The 25,387-nt window shown below is 44.1% G+C and overlaps 1 protein-coding gene across 1 annotated transcript in view; it reads left to right on the forward strand.

Annotated features, from left to right (window-relative positions):
• Positions 1-25,387, forward strand: part of LOC141082912 (uncharacterized) — a 784,035-nt gene that overhangs the window by 207,100 nt on the left and 551,548 nt on the right. Inside the window, exon 7 of the mRNA XM_073566962.1 lies at positions 14,530-14,700. Within this exon, the coding sequence (XP_073423063.1) occupies positions 14,530-14,700 (171 nt within the window). The remainder of the gene's footprint in view (positions 1-14,529; positions 14,701-25,387) is intronic.

The raw sequence follows: 25,387 nt of genomic DNA on the forward strand, positions 1-25,387 counted from the left end.
CCTGGACTTCTGACTCTCCTTCTGCCTAACGATTCTGTACCTCTGCTACTCTTCTGGTTTATGACTTTCGGCCTGAATCTGACTCTGCCTCTGCCTAATGATTCTGTACCTCTGCTACTCTCCTGGTTTATGACTCTCGGCCTGAATCTGACTCTGCTTCTGTCTACCGTTTTTGTACCATTGCTGTCCGACTGGTTTAGACTTGCATATCTCCACGTTTGTGTCCCGTATTGGAACACCTTTCTGACGACCGTCCTGCTCTGGTCACTGCTCCTATTCAGACAGCGCCTCCTGGGCTCTGCTATAAATCCAGATCCCTGTATAGGGGTAAAGGGTATCAGTGTTTCTCGGGGTGTTGCCTGGCTGCAGCCCAGACCCGCAGGCAGACGTCACATTATATCCGGCCCCATACAAAAAAACTGCTTCTTGTGTATATATCCAGCATATACAAAAGCAGTCTCCCTGAACCTTTTTTTTTTCTCTCCCTTCTTCTGATTGAGCTGATTTCTGGCCTAAACACCTGGTTCAGTGCACAGCCTGAAGGAGCACTTTCATCTTCCTGCACCAGTATGCTGCAGTCTGGAGCCTTCAGAGAGAGAGCTGAGCGTCAGAGATCCATACTACTGAGACATCGGCCTCTGGGCAACTCTGGCTATGGTTGCCCAGGGGCACAGGTATTGCCCGCAGATGCGGCTAAAGTTTTATTGCCTATTGCCCTTTCTTTTGGTCAGAAATCTCAGTGTGTGAACGCATATGTGGATTGTGGATCTGAAGGGAATTTTATGGATTCTTTGGTTGCTAAAAGTCTCGGTGTACCCCTATTAAAACTTAATGCCCCTATAAAAACTACGGCTATTAATGGCACATCTATTGTCCAGGAGGGGGTTAAATTTGTTACTGACAAAATCACTATGTCGGTGGGAGCATTGCATACCGAGGTTATGTCATTTTTTGTGATGGATAATTTGTCTGCTGCAGTTATTTTGGGGATGCCATGGCTACGCCAGCATAATCCAGTCATCGACTGGCACCTAGGCGATGTTATACGCTGGAGTTCACACTGTCAGGAAAACTGCATGTCGCTAACAGTAAACCAAGTTAAAGTTAAACCCCTCCACATACCGTTTGCCTTCAGAGATTTTGAGGATGTCTTCTCTATTGCAAAATCTGAAAAGCTACCCCCTCACAGAAAGTATGATTGCCCTATAGATCTGATTCCAGATGCCCGTCTCCCAAAAGGGAGAATATTTAATCTCTCAGGTCCAGAGCGTCAGGCTATGAACGAGTACATAGCAGATAGCTTAAAAAAGGGGTTTATTAGACCGTCCATTTCACCAGTTGGAGCTGGCTTCTTCTTTGTAGAAAAGAAAGATGGTGGTCTCAGACCCTGCATTGATTACCGGGAATTGAATGCAATCACCATTAAGAACCAGTATCCGCTTCCACTCATCCCTGATCTTTTTAATCAGCTAATGGGAGCCCGTTGGTTTACTAAACTGGACCTCCGGGGGGCATACAATCTAGTCCGCATAAGAGACGGGGATGAGTGGAAAACAGCCTTTAATACCCCTCTTGGCCACTTTGAGTACCTGGTAATGCCCTTCGGACTCAGTAACGCACCTGCCGTGTTCCAGCACTTTGTAAATGACATTTTCAGGGACATTTGTGGGGTGTATGTCGTCGTGTATTTAGATGACATTTTGATTTATTCTGCTGACCCTGTGACACATGCTCAGCACGTTCGCTCCGTACTGCAGAGACTGCGAGAACACTCCCTGTTCGCTAAACTGGAGAAATGTGTTTTTTTTGCGGAGGAGGTACAATTTTTAGGATATGTGGTTTCAAGCACAGGCTTCCGTATGGATCCTGCCAAGATCCAACCTATTAAAACTTGGGTGCAACCCAAGTCGCTAAAAGCGCTGCAGCGATTTTTAGGGTTTGCAAATTATTACCGAAAATTCATCAGGGGTTTCTCCGAAATTGCTAAACCACTCACGGATTTGACCCGAAAAGGGGCAGACGTGACCAATTGGAACCCTGAGGCAATTCAGGCTTTTGCTTTGTTAAAAGAGTGCTTTGTAGCCAACCCAGTTTTGGTTCAGCCTGATCTGGACCGCCCGTTTATTGTAGAGGTGGACGCCTCTGATGTCGGAGTGGGAGCAGTGCTGTCGCAAGGCACTGCATCACTCACTCAGCTTCGCCCATGTGCCTTTTTCTCCCGCAAATTCTCTCCCACTGAGAAAAATTACGATATAGGTAATCGGGAGTTATTGGCGATCAAATGGGCCTTCGAGGAATGGCGCCACTTCCTCGAAGGCGCCAAACATAAGATCACTGTGATTACAGATCACAAGAATCTGACTTACCTGGAGTCAGCTAAAAGATTAAATCCTAGACAAGCGAGGTGGGCCTTGTTCTTCTCTAGGTTTGACTTCTTAATAACCTTTCGTCCTGGTACCAAAAATGTGAGGGCTGATGCTCTCTCTCGAAGTTTCTGCCCCTCACAGGCTGAGGACTCGGAGCCAGTTCCAATACTGGCCAATGGTATTGTTGTGTCGGCTGTGTCTCTGGACCTTCTGGAGGAGATCCGTAGATCCCCAGAACCAGCCCCTGACTCGACGCCCCCCCAGAAATTGTTTGTTCCAGCGCCGTTTCGCCTACAAGTTCTGAAGGAGTCGCACGACTCTGTCCTGGCAGGCCATCCTGGGGTCAATAATACCGCCAGACTTGTGACTAGGAGTTTTTGGTGGCCAACGGTAGTTAAGGACTGCAAGGATTTTGTACTAGCTTGTGAAATCTGTGCTCGCGCCAAGTCCCCTCACAATCGGCCTGCCGGCTGGCTCCAGTCCTTGCCCGCTCCAGAGAGTCCATGGACCCACATCTCCATGGACTTCATTACTGACCTACCACCCTCAGAGGGGAAAACATGTATCTGGGTGGTGGTGGACAGGTTCAGTAAGCAATGTCATTTCGTTCCCCTCTCTGGATTACCTAATTCAGAAACTCTGAGTAAGTTGTTTATTGTTCATGTGATAAGGCTGCATGGCGCTCCAGAGAATATCGTGTCCGACCGAGGTACCCAGTTTGTTTCCAAATTCTGGAGGGCATTCTGCAAACGTATTGGTATTGAATTATCCTTCTCCTCCGCTTACCACCCTGAGACCAATGGTCAAACGGAGCGTACCAACCAGGCTCTAGAGCAATATCTTCGCTGCTATGTCTCGGAACATCAGTCTGATTGGGCGGAACATCTCCCATTAGCTGAGTTCGCTCTAAATAACCAATACCAGGAATCTATCAAAACCACCCCGTTCTTCTGCAATCATGGTTTGCACCCACGTTTTGGTTCCTTTTCGGCCAAGATGTCAGAGCTTCCGGGAGTAGAGAATTCCATACGTAACTTAAGGACAATCTGGTCAGAGGTGAACACAAACTTGAAAGGGTCCCAGGTCAGGCAGGCTTCAGCCGCAAATAAACGGAGGTCCACGGGGCCGCACCTAGGAGTTGGGGACAAAGTTTGGCTGTCTACCAGAAACATTAAGCTTAAGGTGCCGTCTGCCAAACTGGGGCCCAGGTTTATTGGTCCCTACGAGATATTAGAAGTAATTAACCCGGTAGCCTTTCGTTTAAAGCTCCCTCAGGCTTTTAAAATTCCTAATGTTTTCCACAAATCCCTTCTCAAGGTGTACCGCTCCCCAATTCGTCCCGTCCAATCCCCTCCTCCTCCAGTTTTGGTCAAGGGTGCCTTGGAGTACGAAGTCCAGGGCATCCTTGATTCCCGTTTAGTGAGAAAGTCTGTGCAATATTTAGTTCATTGGAAAGGCTATGGCCCAGAGGAGAGGTCCTGGGTCCCCGCTAGTGACATTCATGCCAAGGGGTTGATTAGAAGGTTTCACCTCCTTCACCCTGATAAACCGGGTTTTGAGGGTCCGGAGGCCCCTCTTGGAGGGGGGGTACTGTCACGTTTCCGCCAGACTTAGGGCCTGCTGTTCCGGTCGCGGCCACTAGGAGGCGCCGTACCGCCACTTTATCGTCAGACTCAGGGACGGCTGTTCCTGCCTCGGCCACTGGAAGGGGCCGTGGTTCTGTCACGTCAGGCTCAGAGCCTACTGTCCCGGCTTTAGCCTCTAGGAGGCGCCGGTCTGTCACGTCGCCGTTAAATTCTGGGTCTGCTGCTCCTGTCGTGGTCACTAGGAGGCGCTATGGCTCGCCCGGGAGTTATGGTGCTGACAGAGTAAGGGCACCTGCGCAGGCATCTGGTGGACACAGGCTCCGCCCCTCTGTCAGTCATCAAGAGGTTACTGCATCTCCATCTGGCCTGGTCCTGGGGGCGGTACTGATGACATCATCAGTTCAGGAACCTATGAGGGGTGACCTGATCCCTGAAATACCTTGGGACTGGTCTTGCAAGCCGCCGGATATATTCTTGGTTTCCCTGTGTGTTGCTGTGTGAATTACTTTCTGACTGACTCTGACTTTGACCTGGACTTCTGACTCTCCTTCTGCCTAACGATTCTGTACCTCTGCTACTCTTCTGGTTTATGACTTTCGGCCTGAATCTGACTCTGCCTCTGCCTAACGATTCTGTACCTCTGCTACTCTCCTGGTTTATGACTCTCGGCCTGAATCTGACTCTGCTTCTGTCTACCGTTTTTGTACCATTGCTGTCCGACTGGTTTAGACTTGCATATCTCCACGTTTGTGTCTCGTATTGGAACACCTTTCTGGCGACCGTCCTGCTCTGGTCACTGCTCCTATTCAGACAGCGCCTCCTGGGCTCTGCTATAAATCCAGATCCCTGTATAGGGGTAAAGGGTATCAGTGTTTCTCGGGGTGTTGCCTGGCTGCAGCCCAGACCCGCAGGCAGACGTCTCAGTCGCACTTCATCTCGCTTCAGAAAGTCGCAGCAGTTGACTTTTCAGACTCCTTCCTTGTCCTTCTGACTTTAGGACCCAATGGTAACCTCCCCCGACTCTAGTTGGCACACCTGGAACCGGGTATTTATAACTCCCAGATTGCTGCTGGGAGTTGACGGTGATATTTCCATTTCCATGTTGAGATTTAGAGCTATTTCAGTTAGCTATCTTCCTCTTTGGTGTTTGGAGGACATCTGTATCTCTCTCTGAATATACTCAAGCTAAGTGTTCCCCTTGTTTGTGTATCCCATCTGTCTTTAGTGGTTGTGGGTATAGACTAGTGTATATCCTGTCTTTCTGTAAAAAAAAAATGCATATTCTTATTTAATATTCAGGACTTGTTACCATATAAAAATGTAGTGGTTTATTTGGATTCTTCCATCAAAGAAAAAATTATTACAGAAAAACATAAAAATAGGTGCATGATTATAAAGAGATTGTCCATTTGTTCATAGCAAAGCTTGTACCCTTCTTTCCCTGGGATCCCACTTGGCAAATGGCGTTTGTCTCTGTTAGGCTTCTCACGTAGTGATCAAGTTACATACCAGCTGTCCATTCAATGTCGTGTCCGAGCAAGGATGACTCCTCAAGTCTGTCTCTCATGGTGGTGAAGGAAAGAGAGAGCGACCCCTAGAGTGAGCCATGAATTATATACGTTTCTAAAAGCACGTGGTCTATATATATATATGGAGTTGACATTTACCATGCGCTAAACTTACAAAAATAACACATGCAGTGTCAGCTGAAGGCACTGTTCAGTACAGAATTGTAATAAGAAATATCCAAATTATTAATATTTAACAATTCCCCCTTTTGAGAGTGAAAGACATTAATTGGAACCCTCAAATGATAATGAGATCTTCTTTCTTCTTCTTTGACAAAATAATTTAATATCAATAACATCAGATTATTGTTATACGTACTCAATGACATAATTGATGTGAATTCATGTTATGGTAAGCCATGAACAATATTTATATAAAATATGTATAATTATAATTCCCTAAATCTAAATTGAAGCATCTCAGGTCTAGTCATCATCATCTGGTGTCATCTGGTCTTCATTTTGATGTCTTCTGTCTTCTTCTTGGTTCTTTTAAAAACACAGTTTTTCTCTATTATAATTCCTTTGAGATAACATATAGATGTTGTAGGAATCGTGTCATGTGTCAAATCAAAGTCCATAAATGTTGATAAGTAAACAAAGTCTATAGATGAAATGTAGCTTTAATATCTGTGCAGTCTCACCTTTAAAAACCTGGGCTTACATTGGCTCGCCTTGGATATTTCTGGAATGCTCCATTGGCACTGGTCTTAGAACAGGTGTGACGTCTTTGGTCAGCAAAGCAAGGGTTAAAATGACTCTTCCTTGCTAAACATAGCACCATAACCAGTCCTCAGTCCTAATGCACAGGACACATGTCAGGGTTGTAGCTTCCTGATAATTACCTTATTGTTCACCAGCTTTTCATTGAAGCTTTACAGGTGATTGGAAACTACTGAAACTTGATAAGAACATGATAACAGTTCATCTCAGCATCATAGGATCCTCCTCCTCTGTAATTGTGACTGTCAGTGGTGGATACTGCACTTGTGACTGTCAGTGGTGGATACTGCACTTGTGACTGTCAGTGGTGGATACTGCACTTGTAATTAACACAGTCTATTACTCAGAAATCATAGCTTTGTTACCTTCTGGGACTTCTGGATCGCATTCTTCTTTTTGCAACTGATAAGAATCAATTGAATTTAGAAATATAAAAAGTCTTTATTAACGTAATTTCAGTATCTTGCTTGAAGTCTTCATTCCCTATTCTATACCAAATCTGGTAATTTTCCTATCCTATAATATCACAGCGTACCATAGCAATCAGTAATATCCATATACTTATTATCAGAATTTGTACCATATATGGATTTCAATGTTTGAAATAATAAACCAATAATAAGTGATAATACATTATTAACCATATGCTTCATGTGATAGAACATTTTTTTATGTCATAGGTGTAATTACCTTTTTCAACCCATAGGTGTCAGTGTGTTTTATGTAACAAGTGTTTTCATCTTTATTAATAAGGAATATATTTATTATACCAATAATATGTAAGAATGTATAGCTATGAACCAAAATAAGAATATATGAGTGAGCAAATGAATGAATGGATGAACGAAAGAATTGTTGCATATAACTCAGAATTGAAACATTTTCCTTTGTAATGGAACCATATCCTCACTATATTTAATGAAGCAATATTCTCATACTAGACATTACTTTATTAAATATTGATGTTTTTTTTGATTGACAGAAAAAATAAAAATTTAAGAATTAAAATAAAAATAGAATAATAAAAATTGAAAATGAAAAATAAAAATAAGAATAAAAAATAAGAATAAAATAAGACTAAAAATAAGGCCTTTATGTTGATATCAAATGCAGATTAGTTATGTCCTCAGGATTATTTCATAATTGTCATAAACTTATGTTACCAAAATATTCAAATTATGCAACTTTGCATGTAATATTCTTCTTAGTGTAAAGAAATGACTCTTTATAATACTCAATGTTATTATACCCAATACTTATACCATTGTACCTTATTTATATTTCTTCTTTATTAAAATTTGTGAAGAAGAGGTATTAATCAAATGTGATGATGTAGTCAGGATCAAAAACATATTTCCCCTTAATACCAAAAAATACTGTATTATGAAATAACTCATTTATCAAAACCAAAATAAAAAATAATTAATTTATAAATTGTGTGAATTTATACTTGCTTTATACCATATTTGTCTGTAGATGTGTAACCATCTATGTAACCATTAAAAATAAAATTGACTATCATAAAATTATCCTTTGGAAAAAAATAATAATAATCTAAATGTAGATTTTCTTAATAAAGAAAATCGATGGGCGAATGCACTTATTAACAAATATTCTAATAATTAAACTGATCTGCATATTTCTCCTAAAGACAGTTTTTTTCATACAGAATCCCGAGGCCTTTCATACATCACACGTATCACATTACTCACTTAGCAGCTGCTCATACACGCATCTGTCACTCAGACTGTGTCACATATAAGTTCAAACCAAATTATCCCACATACAGAGGTATGAATTTATATATATATATTAAACCAAATTATTATCCTAATTATCAATGTGCATTGTAAACTATTACATTTAGTATCTTAATATTTCTTTGAATATTCCCCAAATACACATAACATAAATATATATGTTGTATTGGTTATACTTTAGGCCTAGGAAAAAAAACTCCTTTGATTTGCAAAAGCTGAGACCCCTTAAAAATTCTTTTCACTAAGGCTACAGGGACATGGTATACCTATTATTAGAACAAGATTCAGATTTCACATGCTGTGTTTGTCATATCAAGCCATGCAGCACACAGAAAACTAATTTTTTTAGATACAGTTAGTTATATGAATATTATTTAAGTGTTCAATATATAAAATCATGCAATTATTGCAACTTCCTGTGTAAATAAAGGCATAAATCCTTGTAAGAGAAATTTTCCCGAATAAGTCCTGCTTTGAAATGAAAATTCTAAGGAAAAATAAAAGAGAAGGTTAATATCATATTCATCCAGAAACAAACCAATTGCAATATCCTATACTGGAGTAAATTTTATTTTCACTACAAAATACAGTTCTACAATCTCTACTTCTACAAACACTCTATATATACTGTATGAATATGTATCTCTACAAAGCTCTAGAACTACAGAATTATACTCTATATCAGTGGTCCCCAACCTTTTTTGCACCGGGGACCGGTTTCAAGCAAGACCATTCTTCCATGGCCCGGCAGGGCGGGGATGGAGGTGTGGCAGGGGCGGGGCTTTGGTCATAAGGGGGCGGGGCTATGGACACGGTTGTAGTGTAGCAGTGCATACTTATAATTAAATAACATTTATAATGTGACTCAACTCACCATAGGTTTTGAATAAGTGCTCCATCACCCCCTTCTCCCCATCATTGCCTTCACCCCATCACTCCCTTCTCCCCATCATTGCCTTCTCCCCATCACTGCTGTCTCCCCATCATTGCCTTCACCCCATCATTCCCCTCTCCCCATCATTGCCTTCACCCCATCACTGCCATCTCTCCATCATTGCCTTCACCCCATCACTGCTGTCTTTCCATCATTGCCTTCACCCCATCACTGCCGTCTCCCCATCATTGCCTTCACCCCATCACTGCTGTCTCCCCATCATTGCCTTCACCCCATCACTGCTGTCTCTCCATCATTGCCTTCACCCCATCACTGCCATCTCCCCATCATTGCCTTCACCCCATCACTGCTGTCTCCCCATCATTGCCTTCACCCCATCACTGCTGTCTTTCCATCATTGCCTTCACCCCATCACTGCTGTCTCCCCATCATTGCCTTCACCCCATCACTGCTGTCTCCCCATCATTGCCTTCACCCCATCACTGCTGTCTTTCCATCATTGCCTTCACCCCATCACTGCTGTCTCCCCATCATTGCCTTCACCCCATCACTGCCGTCTCTCCATCATTGCCTTCACCCCATCACTGCCATCTAGCCATCATTGCCTTCACCCCATCACTGCTGTCTCCCCATCATTGCCTTCACCCCATCACTGCCATCTCCCCATCATTGCCTTCACCCCATCACTGCTGTCTCCCCATCATTGCCTTCACCCCATCACTGCTGTCTCCCCATCATTGCCTTCACCCCATCACTGCTGTCTTTCCATCATTGCCTTCACCCCATCACTGCTGTCTCCCCATCATTGCCTTCACCCCATCACTGCCGTCTCTCCATCATTGCCTTTACCCCATCACTGCCATCTAGCCATCATTGCCTTCACCCCATCACTGCCATCTCCCCATCATTGCCTTCACCCCATCACTGCCATCTCCCCATCATTGCCTTCACCCCATCACTGCTGTCTCCCCATCATTGCCTTCTCCCCATCATTGCCTTCACCCCATCACTCCCTTCTCCCCATCATTGCCTTCACCCCATCACTGCCGTCTCTCCATCATTGCCTTCACCCCATCACTCCCCTCTCCCCATCATTGCCTTCACCCCATCACTCCCTTCTCCCCATCACTGCCTTCACCCCATCACTCCCTTCTCCCCATCATTGCCTTCACCCCATCACTGCTGTCTCCCCATCATTGCCTTCACCCCATCACTGCTGTCTCCCCATCATTGCCTTCACCCCATCACTCCCCTCTCCCCATCATTGCCTTCACCCCATCACTCCCTTCTCCCCATCATTGCCTTCACCCCATCACTCCCTTCTCCCCATCATTGCCTTCACCCCATCACTCCCCTCTCCCCATCACTCCCCTCTCCCCATCATTGCCTTCACCCCATCACTCCCTTCTCCCCATCACTGCCTTCACCCCATCACTCCCCTCTCCCCATCATTGCCTTCACCCCATCACTCCCTTCTCCCCATCATTGCCTTCACCCCATCACTCCCTTCTCCCCATCACTGCCGTCTCTCCATCACTCCCCTCATGGCCTTCTCCTCATGTCCCCATCTCCTCCAGGGCCAGGCTACACAAACACAGACCAACACACACACAGACATACATGTACACACATTATACACACACACACATTATACATACACACAGACACCACCTCTCTCCTCTCACCTGCCCGCCGCCCGCGCTTCCTCGCACTGACACAGCAGCGGCCGCGCTCCTCTCTGTGTCACTCAGAGACAGGAAGCGCGGGCAGCGGGCAGGAAGCTGGACGGGTCCTTGCAGCTCCGCTCCTGCTATTCCCTCTTGCAGGCAGCGGAGCTGCTTGATCGCTCCCTGCCCGCCGCTAAGAGCTGCTGCGCGCTGCCCCAGCCCCCGCTATGCCACTGACCGCCCCTGGCTCCCCTTGTGTCCGCGGACCGGCAAGGGCACTGCAGCGGCCCGGTGCTGGGCCGCGGACCGGCGGTTGGGGACCCCTGCTCTATATAATAATTACATATAACTGACTAATACATTGTATAACACTTTTACACAACATATTATTACTTTTTTAGCCAACTCCTAAACCTAAACTTATTTCCCTGTAAAAAATGTCTCGAAAAGTTCTTGCGATTTTGAAGCTGATGGATTCTTGGAGCAGAGTATTCAGTTTAAAGCCAATGATCTCACTCACCACCTGCTTCTGTCTGTCAAATTCCACCATCTCCTTTACAGAAAGAAAATCAGAACTTTAAATTTTTCTTAACTCAAACTGTGAAGTTTTTCGGTGGTCCTTTGCATAATTTCATACGGTTTATAACAAATATGTGATTTTCTTCGTTCATAGATTTGATTTCGGGGATACTTTGATACAGGCTTCTCATAAGATTTTACTTTGCCTGTCTTTACAAAATTAGCACGATTTATTTCCCTTTCACGATTCTCGTGTTTTCTGGCAAAATCAAGGGATTGCCCACATTCAAATTAAGAATCTTTTTGTGACGCAATAACACGAGATGCAGGATTTAGAAACCAAAATTTGTTTACAAAACTCTTAATCATGGACTGTGTTTTGACATTCTCAATGACTGTTCTGTGCAAGCGGTCAAATATGGACATTAATGTGTAGGTACCTTACTTCCAATCAATCCTTAATTTTTGAAGAATATCAATATCTGGATAATTTTCATTTGATGCACAAAAAAAATCAGAATTTTTAATCTGTATTTATCATTTACGTTCACATGTGTTTCACCAGATATCTTTAAAGATAACCACCTGGCAAAGGTTACAGGAATCCACATTTTAAACAACAGGTTTTTTTCCTCGTTAGTTAAATCAAATTTGTCAACACAGCTTTCAAAAACCTCAGAGTTTCTACAAACATGGATTTTGTTATCATATGCAGGAATGATTTTGCATATTTTTAACAAATTTTTCCTTACTTTACTTCGGAGTTGGGCCTCTGAGTGGTCTATTTTTAGTGTTACGTCTTTCCCTTCTACGGCATCTACGTCAGTTCTGAAGTCTCCTTCTACTTCTCCATCTTGTTCCACATCTGCAAGGTCACCTTCAATGGCTGCTACAGACACTTGATTACAGTCTTGTTCAATCTCCCTAACTAACAGCCAATCTCGGGAACATCACTATTTTTCTTTGCACAGTCATTTTTGAATTTCTCTGTTACAAGTTTATGAAATACATCTACCATTTTAAAAATATTTTTAAATTTCTCTCTTTCTCTAGTAAAGGATAACAGCTTAGAATCTAACTTTAGATTCTCCACTTCACATTCTGCATATAAGCTGAGCCATAAAACGTCTAAATTAGACGACTCGTCTACAGACTTAAATTTCAGTTTACTCTGCTTAGAAAAAGAAGTAATGACATCCATTTTTCTTACCTTGAAATATCTCAGCTTGTAGTTCCTTTGATGGACAACGCTGGGCTCTTGTCTTCACAGGTCTACCTTGTAGTACTTCTCAATCCATCTGGCAATTCTTAGTCCTCACTTCTAGGTTCTGTCTGATTCTTGTGACTTGTCCATAATAGTGGAGTTCCTGATAACTTGCACATATGACGTTAGCAAAGTTCATTAAAATTCCCCCTTGGGCAAGTTGAGCGAAATCCACAAAAAAGTACAAAAATTCAGATCTCGCTGGCTCTCCAATGTAAAAAACGCGTATTCTTATATAATATTCAGGACTTGTTACCAGATAAAAATGTAGTGGTTTATTTGGATTCCTCCATCAAAGAAAAGATTATTACAGAAAAACAAAAAAATAGGTTCATGATTATAAAGAGATTGTCCATTTGTTCGTAGCAAAGCTTGTACCCTTCTTTCCCTGGTATCCCACATGGCAAATGGCGGTTGTCTCTGTTAGGCTTCTCACGTAGTGATCAAGTTACATACCAGCTGTCCATTCAATGTCGTGTCCGAGCAAGGATGACTCCTCAAGTCTGTCTCTCATGGTGGTGAAGGAAGGAGAGAGTGACCCCTAGAGTGAGCCATGAATTATATACGTTTCTAAAAGCACGTGGTCTATATATATATGGAGTTGACATTTACCATGCGCTAAACTTACAAAAATAACACGTGCAGTGTCAGCTGAAGGCACTGTTCAGTACAGAATTGTAATAAGAAATACCTATCCAAATTATTAATATTTAACACCTTCCCTATGCTTATTGCCAGGATCAGGCAGGGGTTAGTTTTCCTGCTCGGTGATAGGTGTGGAACCTATATAGGGATGCTAAGGGCAGACAGGGTGATGTTAGATCTGCCTAGAGGTCTCCACTCCCCCTTCCCTAGAGTTAGGTTCCCTTCCCCTTATCCCTTCGTGTTGCACTTGGTCTTTCCTACACTGTGTGTGACATTAAGAAACTCAGCTGTTCACTGTTAACCACTCCCATCTCCTATATAATCTGGGCCCTGGTAATCACTCATTGTCAGAGTAGCTTTTGCAACATGGCTGGAGGTTGCTGTTGGTTGTTATTTGAGAAGGCATTTAGTGCATTTATCTGTGATTGTTGCTAGGTTTTGGGTGTGTGTAAATTCCCATTCCTCTCCTACTTTGGTGTAACCCCATCCTCCACTCCCAGGTGCATTCCTCTGTTGTTTGTGTGAGTATACTTGTATGATTTTTTGTTATCCCTGTTCATATTACCTTGTCCCGGGACACCAGTCAACAGAGTTGTGACACATGTTCTCTACATGCTATTTTTCCCTGAGGAATCCATCCTTTGTATGGCGATACGCGTGGGATCTCATCCCACACTCAGGCTCTCTTTATTTTTGAGGCGCTGCTGGCTTCACTTATAGTCTGGGACATACTATGGTGCTGGAATGTATATGGATTTATTTGTGTGTATCTACACACAACTGCTCTGACTCATCATCTCTGGAGCATCTATAATTATTAAGTCTTTTTCATCTGACTTAGTTACTCAGCTCTTGTCAGGGGTCATCATTTTATTCCATCTCCTTTGGAAAGATAGAATGCATTCATCATTTTTTCTTTCCATCACGAATGCTGTTGGACCTCTTTTTCTTGGTATTGTATACACACCATTATCTTGGCTGCATACATCTTCATCTTTTTCTACTTTCTGCATATTTATTTTGTGCATATATCAGATCAATGTAGATTTGTTGTTGTGCCTATTCACACATATATATTTATACAGAGTCCTATATGTTCTAGCCAGCTATTTCTCTTCAAATAGAGCCTCTTTTGTGAGAGCCCTGTGTGGTGTGCCACAACCTTTATAATAAGGTGTGGTATTGTCTTGAGTTTCCTTGCATAAATTAGATGCAATTTTAATTGTTTTTAACATGTGTCCTGTTTTGTCATACATGTATCTTTTCTTGGTCATTAATAAAATTTAACTTTTTATAATACTATATTTCTTGTAAAATTGAGGTGTTCCCTTCCCATGGGTATGATCTCTTTTCTTATTGTTTTGTACATACCCTGGTGAACCCTCTTGTCTTTTTATATATATTTACACCTCCAGTGTGTTAGTGGTGCCCTCCATTTTCTTTATACTGTACATATGTTCTCTACACCGTCAAAATCTAAAGATTGTTTTTCTAACACTTCGGAGAGGAGTCACTTAAATCTTTTTATTCTTACAGATTGGATGGTAATAATCTGCCAGACACTGCCTGCATCCATTTGGCTTATGTAATAAAAAATAACGGTTCCCTAAAGAAACTTGACTTGTCTGATAATAATCTGTCTGGTCCACACTTCAGTGACTTGATCGAGGCTCTGTCTAGTCCAGTCAGCAGGATTGAGGAATTACGGTGAGTAGAAGACTAGACGTGTACAGAACGAAGATGTATGAGGAAGATATGAATGTATTTTATTTTATGCTTCGTACCATTGTTTAAAGGGAACCTGTCATCCCCTACAGGCATTTTTAAGTAAAAAAGCCACTTTGTGCAGCACTAATGCTGCATTCTGTCAAGGTGGCTTTTATTTAGCGTACCTTCCACCGCAGAAATAATCTTTTTTAAAATTGGTCAGACATACCTGATATTTGACAGGGGGGCAGGTCTTTCCCCCTCTGACAGAGACGCCTCACATACGTCAGTCATGTCCTGCTTTTGAATTTGGTGCCGCCGCCTCCTCAGCCCATTTCTTTTTCTCGCTCCTGAGCTCAGCAAAGTAGAGTGGTGCAAGCAGGCCCTGTGATGACGTCAGCACCATGTGACCAAGAGGGGCGGAGCTTAGCATAGCAGTGGTGCAGAAAGACTTGTGATGATGTCAGCGCCATGTGACCAGGAGGGGCGGAGCTCAGCATAGCAGTGGTGCAGAAAGACCTGTGATGACGTCAGCACCATGTGATCAGTAGGGGCGGAGCGGAGCAGGGCAGCGGTGAAGGAGGACCTGTGGTGACGTCAGAATGTTACAGTCATGCACGAAAAAAAGAAATGAACCCTGAGGAGGCGGCGCCAAATTCAAAAGCAGGACATGACTGACTGACTGATGTGAGGTGTCTGTCAGGGGGGAAAGCCCTGCCCCCTGACAAACTTCAGGTATGTCTGACTAATTTTAAAAATGATTATTTCGGCGGTGGAAGGGACGCTAAATAAAAGAGCCACCCTGACAGAATGCAGCATTAGTGCTGCACAAGGTGGCTCTTTTACTTAAAATCGCCTGGAGGGGTGACAGGTTCCCTTTAAGTGATGACGGAACCTTCATATGTGACATCTCTACTAATGATTGTATCGTCTCTTCATATCACTTCTCTATCCATGTCATGAAATGGAGGTTGTAAGAAATATCATCTGCCAATATTATTACTATTCTGTGATTTTCAATAATTTCTCAAAGGACAAAGAAAAGCAATATGAAAACACAAAGGGGACATTTATCACTAGAAATATCTAACCTGCAGTATAGAAATAGTACAAATGCCATGACACTGGAATTGTCGAGGCCCGGTAGGGAATAAACTCTTGCCAATCGTCCTCCCCAATCGGCACTACCACCTCCAAATACAATTATCCCCCCCCCCCCCTAAAATAAACAATAGCAATGAAAAATCTTTGGATAATTATGGCCACAGCAGCCTTTAACCCCTTAGTGACAGAGTCAGTTTGCAGCTTAATGACCGGGCCAATTTTTACAATTCTGACCACGGTCACTTTATGAGGTTATAACTCTGGAACGCTTTAATGGATCCCTCTGATTCTGAGACTGTTTTTTTCGTGACATATTGTACTTCATGATAGTGGTAAAATTTCTTCGATAAGTCTTGTGTTTAATTATGAAAAAAACAGATATATGGCGAAAATTTTGAAAATTTTGCAATTTTAAAACTTTAAATTTTTATGCCCTTAAATCAGAGAGATGTGTCACATAAATTTCTTAACAAATAACATTTCCCACATGTCTACTTTACATCAGCACAATTTTGGATGCAATATTTTTTTTGTTAGGAAGTTATAAGGGTTAAAAGTTGACCAGCGATTTCTCATTTTTACAACAAAATTTACAAAACCATTTTTTTTTGGGACCACATCACATTTAATGTCATTTTGAGGGGTGTACATGACAGAAAATACCCAAAAGTGGCACCATTCTAAAAACTAGACCCCTCAAGGTGCTCAAAACCACATTCAAGAAGTTTATTAACCCTTTACGTGCTTCACAGGAACTAAAGAAATGTGGAAGGAAAAAATTAACGTTTAACTTTTTTTTTGCAAAAAATTTACTTCAGAATCAGAACCAATTTTTTTTATTTTCGCAAGTGTTAAAAGAGAAAATCAACAACAAAATTTGTTGCGCAATTTCTCCTGAATATGCCAATACCCCATATATGGGGGTAAACCACTTTTTCAGCGCACGGCAGAGCTCGCAAGGGAAGGAGCGCCGTTTGACTTTTTCAACACAGAATTGGCTGGAATTGAGATCGGACAGCATGTCAAGTTTGGAAAGCCCCTGATGTACCTAAACAGTGGAAACCCCCCCACAAGTGACCCCATTTTGGAAACTAGATCCCTAGAACTTTTATTTAGATGTGTGGTGAGCACTTTGAACCTTCAAGTTTATAACGTAGAGCCATGAAAATTAAAAATAATTTTTTTTCCTCAAAAATGATTTTTTAGCCCACTAATTCTTATTTTCACAAGGCTAACAGGAGAAATTGGACCACAAAAGTTTTTGTGCAATTTGTCCTGAGTACGCTGACACCCCATATGTGGGGGGAACCACTGTTTGGGCACACGTCGGGGCTCGGAAGGGAAGGAGCGCCGTTTTGGAATGCAGACTTTGATGGAATGGTCTGCGGGTCTCATGTTGCTTTTGCAGAACCCTGATGTACCTAAACAGTGGAAACCCCCCCACAAATGACACCATTTTGGAAACTAGACCCCCCAAGGAGCTTAATCATATGAAAGAGGGGATGTATAAATGAACCAAAATACAAAAGGTATAATATATATATATATATATATATATATATATATATATATATATATATCTTTATTACATGTAAATTCAGATAATAAAGTGTTAAAATATTAGTCCTCACAGTGAAAATCAGAATTTAGCCACAAGATGGCGCCATAATTAGTAAAAAGCACAATAATACACAGCCTGATGGTAACACAGAAAAGTAATGAACATGAATAAATATAAAAATATCAAATATATATATATCCCTTATACTATCAATAAGGTGCATAAGTTAGCAGAAATGTGCAATACAATCAACAATTGTGTAATATGAGCACCTGTGCAAAATATGCAATGAAAAAAAGTGGTGTGCACAATGTGCTACCAACTGCTCCTTTAAGGAGATGTGTAACCATGTGAACACACTGCAATTGAAATGCAAAAAGCTGTGAAAGGGTCAATACCTACAATATAACAATAAAAGAATAGCCTCCACAATGTGCTAACAACAGCTCCTTTGAGGGGAAAGTGCAAATAAACAAATGAAGTGCAGATAAAGTGCCATTAGGGTGTGGCAAGGACAATACCTACAAAGTGCTATGGCAACCTAGGCTTCCCTAGGTATGTTTCAGCGATGATTGCCTTCTTCCAGGGGAGTGTGCAGTGTCAGAGCTGCATCTATTTAAGTGTATGACTGACCAATGAAAGGAATTGCTCACAGATGCACTGGATTATGCATGGCGCATGTGTGAATCATCACAGCCTGTCACCCCCATCTGCTGAAGCGTCATATGGAGGTGTCCCGGTCATGTGAGGCGAAGCGCCACGCCCACGTGTATCACCTGAGCATGATCCGAAGCCACACACCGAAGCATCACCGTGGAGACGAGATAGGAGACAGGAGAGAGGGGAGAATGAGCCCGCATGCGCACACCAGATCACATCGATTTTAGGAGAACGGACCGAGAGAAAAAAAAAAGAAAGGAATTGCATATATAAATGATATATACTGATATGTGATTATATATATTGGATACCCTATATTCACAGCTATTATTAGGAGGAAATTATTCACAAAAACCTTTTGAATATAATTATATATGTTAAAGTGACAGTGCTCAAAATAAATATATAGATATAATAAAAATATAAGAAAGCATAATCAAATTTAAATATAATAGCTATATGCAATATATGGTGCAAAAAGATCATGTACATATATATCTCTATATATATATATTACACATACAACATTATAACAAGGAACTTATCTAGATGTGTGGTGAGCACTTTGAACCCCCAAGTGCTTCCCAGAAGTTTATAGCGCCCGGGCGTGAAAATAAAAAATCATTTTTTTCCCTCAAAAATGATTTTTTAGCCCTCTATTTTTTATTTTCCTAAGGGCAACATGAGAAATTGGACCACAAAAGTTGTTGTGCGATTTGTCCTGAGTACACTTATGCCCCATATGTGGGGGGGAACCACTGTTTGGGCGCATGGGAGAGCTTGGAAGGGAAGGAGTGCCATTTTGGAATGCAGACTTTGATGGAATGGTCTGAGGGTGTCATGTTGCGTTTGCAGAGCCCCTGATGTACCTAAACAGTGGAAACCCCCGACAAGTGTCCCCATTTTGGAAACTAGACCCCCCAAGGAGCTTATCTAGATGTCTGGTGAGCACTTTGAACCCCCAAGTGCTTCACAGAAGTTTATAACGCAGAACCATGAAATTAAAAAGTATTTTTTATTTCCACAAAAGTGATTTTTTTTTAGCCCCCAATTTTTAGACCCCCAAAATTGGTAAATAGTGGAAACCCCTCAATTATTGTGCCAACCCTAACCCCAACACACCCCTAATCCTAATCCCAACCCTAACCCTAATCCCTAATCCTAGTCCTAATTCACCCTAACCCTAATTCTAAACCTAGCCCTAACCCTAGACCTAACCCTAGCCCTAACCTTAACCCTAGCCCTAACCTTAACCCTAGCCCTAACCATAGCCCTAACCCTAACCCTAGCCCTAACCCTAGCAATAACTCTAGCCCTAATGGAAAAATGAAAAAAAAAATATTTTCTTTATTTCATTATGTTTGCCTAACTAAGGGGGTGATAAACGGGGGGGTTATTCACTTTTTTTTTTTATTTTGATCACTATGATAGTTTATCATAGTGATCAAAATGAATGAATGGAATCTGCCAGCCGGAGCCTGCAGATTCCCAGCGGGCACACAGCGCATGCGCCCGCCATTTTCCCCGGATCCAAGATGGCGGCACCCACCGGAGGACGTCGGCGGGACGCAGGACCACCGGGAGAGGACCCTGGCCAACGGAGAGGTACCAGGGAGGATCAGGGACCCTCTTTCTCTCTCCTCTGATGTGCGATCACATCAGAGAAAAGAGAAATTAAATGCAAAATTGTGGCTTTTTTTTCGATCGCCGTTATAGGGTTAATAACAGCGATCGCAAAAGTGTGGTCGGTAAAAACCGACCCGATTCATGTTCTCTGGGGTCTCGGCTACCCCCTGCAGCTGAGACCCCGGAGAAAATCCAATACTGGGGGGCGCTGTTTACTTAAGGTACTGTCACACTAAGCGATATCGCTAGCAATATCGCTATAACTTGTGACGTTATAGCGATATTGCTAGCGATATCGCTGTGTCTGATACTTACCTACGACCGGCTCCCCCACTGGTTATCGCTGATCGCACGAGAACGTCCAGGACTGTTTCTCGTCGTCAGCTTCCTGCAGCGCTTCCTGCTGTGACGACGAGCGACTCGTGGACGCGGGCGGGAGGACTCAGGATCGCCTGGTGTGACAGGTAAGTAGCGACCCCCGTCCCCAGCGATGTCGCTAGTGAGATCTGCCTGTGTGGCAGCTCACTAGCGACCACTTAGCGATGTACCAGCGATCCTGATCGCGTCATATCGCTGGTCAGGATCGCTGGTACATCGCTAAGTGTGACAGTACCTTTACTCCACAGCGCTGTGAATTCACAGCGCTGTGGTTTAAGTACCCTTAATTATCGCTGTTAAAAGGCATATCGGCGGTCGTTAAGGGGTTAAAACAAACAAACAATAAACATTGAAGTATAAATAACATTTACATTCACTGAGAAGAGTCCTTGAAGCTCCCAAAAATCTGGTGATTACCAAAATATTAAAATGAACATAAATTACCAACAATTACTCCCAGCTGTTACCCCATTGGCTCGAAAGCACCAAAACTGCAAGGGATCCAATGTTTACTAGAATTTCCTGGGGATCCGACAACTCTTGCCGAAATTCCCCTCCACATTTCACCAGATCCAACCATATTAATCTCCAAAAGAGGAAGCTATAAGCCAATGGATCCCCAGACCAATTTTTACCAACCTCAAGGACTCCCCTCAACCGCCATAAGCCACTATGACCCAAGAAAACCTACCAACCCGATGATCATCAACTCCCACAAATGAACAGGGCGGGCGGGACCAAGCTTGACCCCATAGAGCGGGAAATGAAGGGGCCCACCCCTAACCCGTCCATATAAATGTCCCCACTACAAAAACCAACCCCTTAATTTAACTATTCCCCACCCCCTCCAACCCAATGTCATGCCGGCCTCCACCCACTCTGTGGGGGGGGTTGGCTTTGCTCCAGCCTTCTCTTGACACTGGTATTGTCACGACCCAATGGGAAATAACTCTTGCCAATCGTCCCCCCCAATCGGCACTACTACCCCCAAATACAATTACCTCCCCCCCAAAAAATAAACAATGACAATGAAAATTCTTTGAACAATTATGGCCACAGCAGCCTTTATTTCAAACAAACAATAAACATATAGTATAAATAACATTTACACTCGCTGAGAAGAGTCCTTTATAGTTCCAAAAATCTGGTGATTACCAAAATATTAAAGTGAACATAAATTACCAACAATTACTCCCCGCCGTTACCCACTGGCTCAGAAGCACCAAAGCCACAAGGGTTCCAATGTTCACTAGAACTTCCTGGGGATCGGACAACCCTTGCCGAAACTCCCCTCCACATTTCACCAGATCCAACCATATTAAACTCCAAAAGAAGAAACCATAAGCCAGTGGATCCCCAGACCAATTTTTACCAACCTCAAGGACTCCCCTCAATCGCCAACATGAGGGGCCTTTGAACACCTCAAAGCCCCGAGACCCCACCAAATCGAAAAGCTATGGCCCTCTCGATGCCTTCTTGCAAATCAAGCGCCAAGATGTCGCTACCCACCGCATTCAGATGAACCCCATCGGCCAACCAAAAGTCATCTGTCCTTTTTTCCAACTCAAAATGCCTCACTGATATGCCCCCATTCCTAGAAACAAAAAGAGATACCGCCCTATTGACCTTTATTCTGGCTTTATCTGGGCAGCACGGTGGCTCAGTGGTTAGTGCTGCAGCCTTGCAGCGCTGGGGTCCTGGGTTCGAATCCCACCAAGGACAACATCTGCAAGGAGTTTGTATGTTCTCCCCGTGTTTGTGTGGGTTTCCTCCGGGTACTCCGGTTTCCTCCCACACTTCAAAGACATACTGATAGGGAATTTAGATTGTGAGCCCCCATCGGGGACAGTGATGAAAATGTGTGCAAACTGTAAAGCGCTGCGGAATATGTTGGCGCTATATAAAAATAAAGATTATTATTATCTATCTTCACCAATGACCCCGCATTCCGCCATCGTTTACACGGCACTATCTCAGACCATACAGCAATGATCCCAGAATAAGACAATCAAAACTGCAGCAAGTCGTGTTTAATATCCTTCACTAACTCCCCGAACGGCCGACCTCCCAAATCGTTACCGCCCACATGCAACATCAGAATATCCGGAGCTCTTTCCAATCGGGCACTGTTGTGAATCTCCTACAAAACCCTGTTCCAAGTCAACCCCCTGACGCCGAGCCATCTGACCACCGCTGTACTCCTGGGAAAACTGAGCTGTCTGCCCTCCTTCCGTACGTCAGCTCGCAATGCTCCCCACTAAACGTAGGAATGGCTGAAAATCCACACAAGCAATGAGGGGAAACCTGGAACAAAACATAAAGCTAAGAAAACAAAACAGCAACCGAACAAAACATTTTCACAGGAAACCTCCATACACTAAAACTCCCCAATTAACCCATGCGGCTTTACATACCACCGATAACACCAAGACTGCCACCTCCCAATGCGTTGAACAGCTTCAGCCCCCAGCCCACCTAACGCTGCCTCTGTTGCCACCTCAATACGAAAAGAATGGGGGGCAAAACGAGACTCATCAAGGCCCAGAGTGTGAACAGCCTTCCTGAAAAGCGCCGTAAACTGATATCTGGACAAAAACGAACCATCCGCATGACATAAAAGGGGGCCTTTCAACCTTGGCAAAAAGGCCTTAAAACGCTGTGAACACCTCATTGGACACATGAACGAATCTTTGACAGAGCCCAAAACCACATGCCTCCCCTTGCCCTTCTGATCCGTTTTTGATCTGCGTAACCAAAACGCTACACCTTGTGATGTCACTACAACATCCCTAGCCAGAATCCCACCCATTACAGATTTGCTCGGCGACACCAGTTCACCCACCCGCAAAGCCCCGATAAAGGCGAGAGAAAAAGCCAACCTGAAAAGGCATACTTCAAAATCCAAAAAACATAAGGATCCCAACACCCCCCCCAAGTTTTTCCAACAAACCAAAGGAAACAGGCCGCCTAATGTCCCCCGACCATTACTCCTCCGAAAACCCTTAACCGCTTGTTTAACTAAGAAGGATTTTGTCAAATCCCACTGGCCCTGCAACTTAAAACCAAAAGCCAAGGCTGCAACAACCCGCAATACCTTGGTCGACGACCAACCCTCAGCTGCCCCACGACTCAACCACAACTGTAATATTCCAACTTGATCATCCTTTGACAACTGATCTGTGCTTGCTGCCAAGAAGCCCTCCCAAGCATACCACACTGCCTGGTAAGCCACCCTGGTCTTCGGAGCCAACGAAGACCATATCAGAGATTCTGCAGCCCTGAGACTACAAAGCATCACCGGGCACTCCAACCCCTCGACATCTGCCGTCGGTGCCAACTCCTGAAAGCAATCTCACTGCAAACAAGAAAGAGTATCAGCAATGGCATTCCGGACCCCCTGCACATGAGACGCCGTCACATAACTTGGCTCCTTCTTAGGCACAACCCCCAAGGGGGACACCAACAAGTCCTCAAAAGGGGGTCCTTAAAGGGGCCCCCCCATGCGACCCAAACCAACCTCCATGCACAATTTTTCTGAAGCAACATTGTCATACAAAGCCACTGAATGCAAATTCTTATGCACCCGGGGATAACAAAAGAAGGAGCAGGAATTACAAAGCCTTCCTTAAAACCAGAATACAACAGGTCAACTTTGCCTCTGTCTGGGTATCTATTTAGATAAGGGACCATCTTTTCCAGCTTCACTGGTGTCTCCCCCTTGAGTATTGTTGCATTTGGCTTAGTTTTCCTGAAACATCTGACGGCGCCATGGGTGGAGCCACTGCAATGTGAGCAGAGGTGCTTAAATTTACAGTTGGCTCCAAATTTACACTGGTAATCATTAAACTGCCAGCATAAGCCAAACAGGGGTGAGCAATTCTCTGGGACCTTCTCACCTATAACGCTCGCCAAAATGGCAAAAGACTGAAGACAATTAACAAATGTTTGAGAGATCAGACGTCATCTGCGTTTTTCCTCCTCCTCTTTCTTACTGTCTTCCTTTTTACCCTTATCTAAATTGAACTTCTCCAAAGGAAGCAGGGATAAAATCTCCACATACTCATCCTTCCAAATTTTCTCCCTAACCTCTTTCTTGAGGTGCGCCCCCAACGGGCTTTCGAAACACATAAACCTCCCCATGCGCCCTATCATCCAAAAGTATACTGCACTCCTTCTCCGTCTGAACCGACACCAACACAGGATCAGAAAGCCTACCACCTGCTACCTGTAGAGCCCTACCTGGCAAAACACACCCACTAACCTGTGGGCCTACCCAAGCCGCCAAATGACCCGACGTCAACCTTCCCCCTTCTAAACATGTGAACAACTCCTGAACATTAAAAAGGAGGTCCCTTACGCTACCACTAGCCGAATCCCTGGAAACCCCACTGCTACACCATCATTCATCATCAGAAACCTGACTACCACTTATTCCCGGGAACAACAAAGACTGTGGACACGGACAAGACATAGAGCTATATTCACCAGGCTGCGAGGGAGCTGTGACCCCTCCAGCCGGAATGCCTGAATCCAGATGTCCATCCACCACGCTATCCCGACCCGCTGATTCCTCCGGAGCCCGATGCCTCAATCCAGGAGTCCCCGCATCCAACGATGACCCGGGTAGCTGGTCCATAGAGGAAAAGGGGGGTCCTGACCGAAATCCTGAATCAGCAAGCTGTGCCTGCGAGGCAGACCCTGTAGCACACAGCCTGCCATCTGAGTTAAACTGTAGCAGAAGGGAAGATGACACCCTAGGAGGTCCCCCAGGAGCAGGAAAGCATCCTGCCACCCCGAAAGAGGGGTCTGGCATACTCTGCACCGAGTCTTTGCTACCCGTTGCCACTATGCCAGTCATGAGCTCGCTGTCCCCCCATCCTGCAGAGGCCAGCTGCCTAGCAGGAGAATCACCCCGACGGGCCCCTGTGATGCCATAACTCCCTAGATGCCTGGCACCCACTGCCGCCAAGGAGGAGGAGGCCAGTACTCCTTGCCCTGGATGCATACCACCCGCTGCTGCTCTGCCTGTTGCCGTCCCAGCGTTCCTCTATGCTGCAGCTGAGGCGAGCCGCCCGGCAGGAACATCATCACGGCAGCCCCTTGTGATGTTTTGGCTCCCTAGATGTCCGGCACGCTCTGGCTCCGCGCCCAAACTAGAGCAAAGCGAAGGCCTAGTCACCACCACCTGGCATTTGGATTCCACTCCTGCGCCTCTGCTGGGTCCGGGGAGCCGAATCCGATGAAAGCCGCTCCAGAGGCCGAACTCTGCGAGGACGCCACTCCCAAACAGGGGAGTCCCCAGCCGGCCCTGCGCTTACGATGATCCTGGCCACCTGTCTCTCCAGCCAGCCACGGGGC

The sequence above is a fragment of the Dendrobates tinctorius genome, unplaced genomic scaffold, assembly GCF_039654945.1.
Source record: "Dendrobates tinctorius isolate UK_male_01 unplaced genomic scaffold, ASM3965494v1 ptg000019l, whole genome shotgun sequence".
Taxonomy (NCBI): domain Eukaryota; kingdom Metazoa; phylum Chordata; class Amphibia; order Anura; family Dendrobatidae; genus Dendrobates; species Dendrobates tinctorius.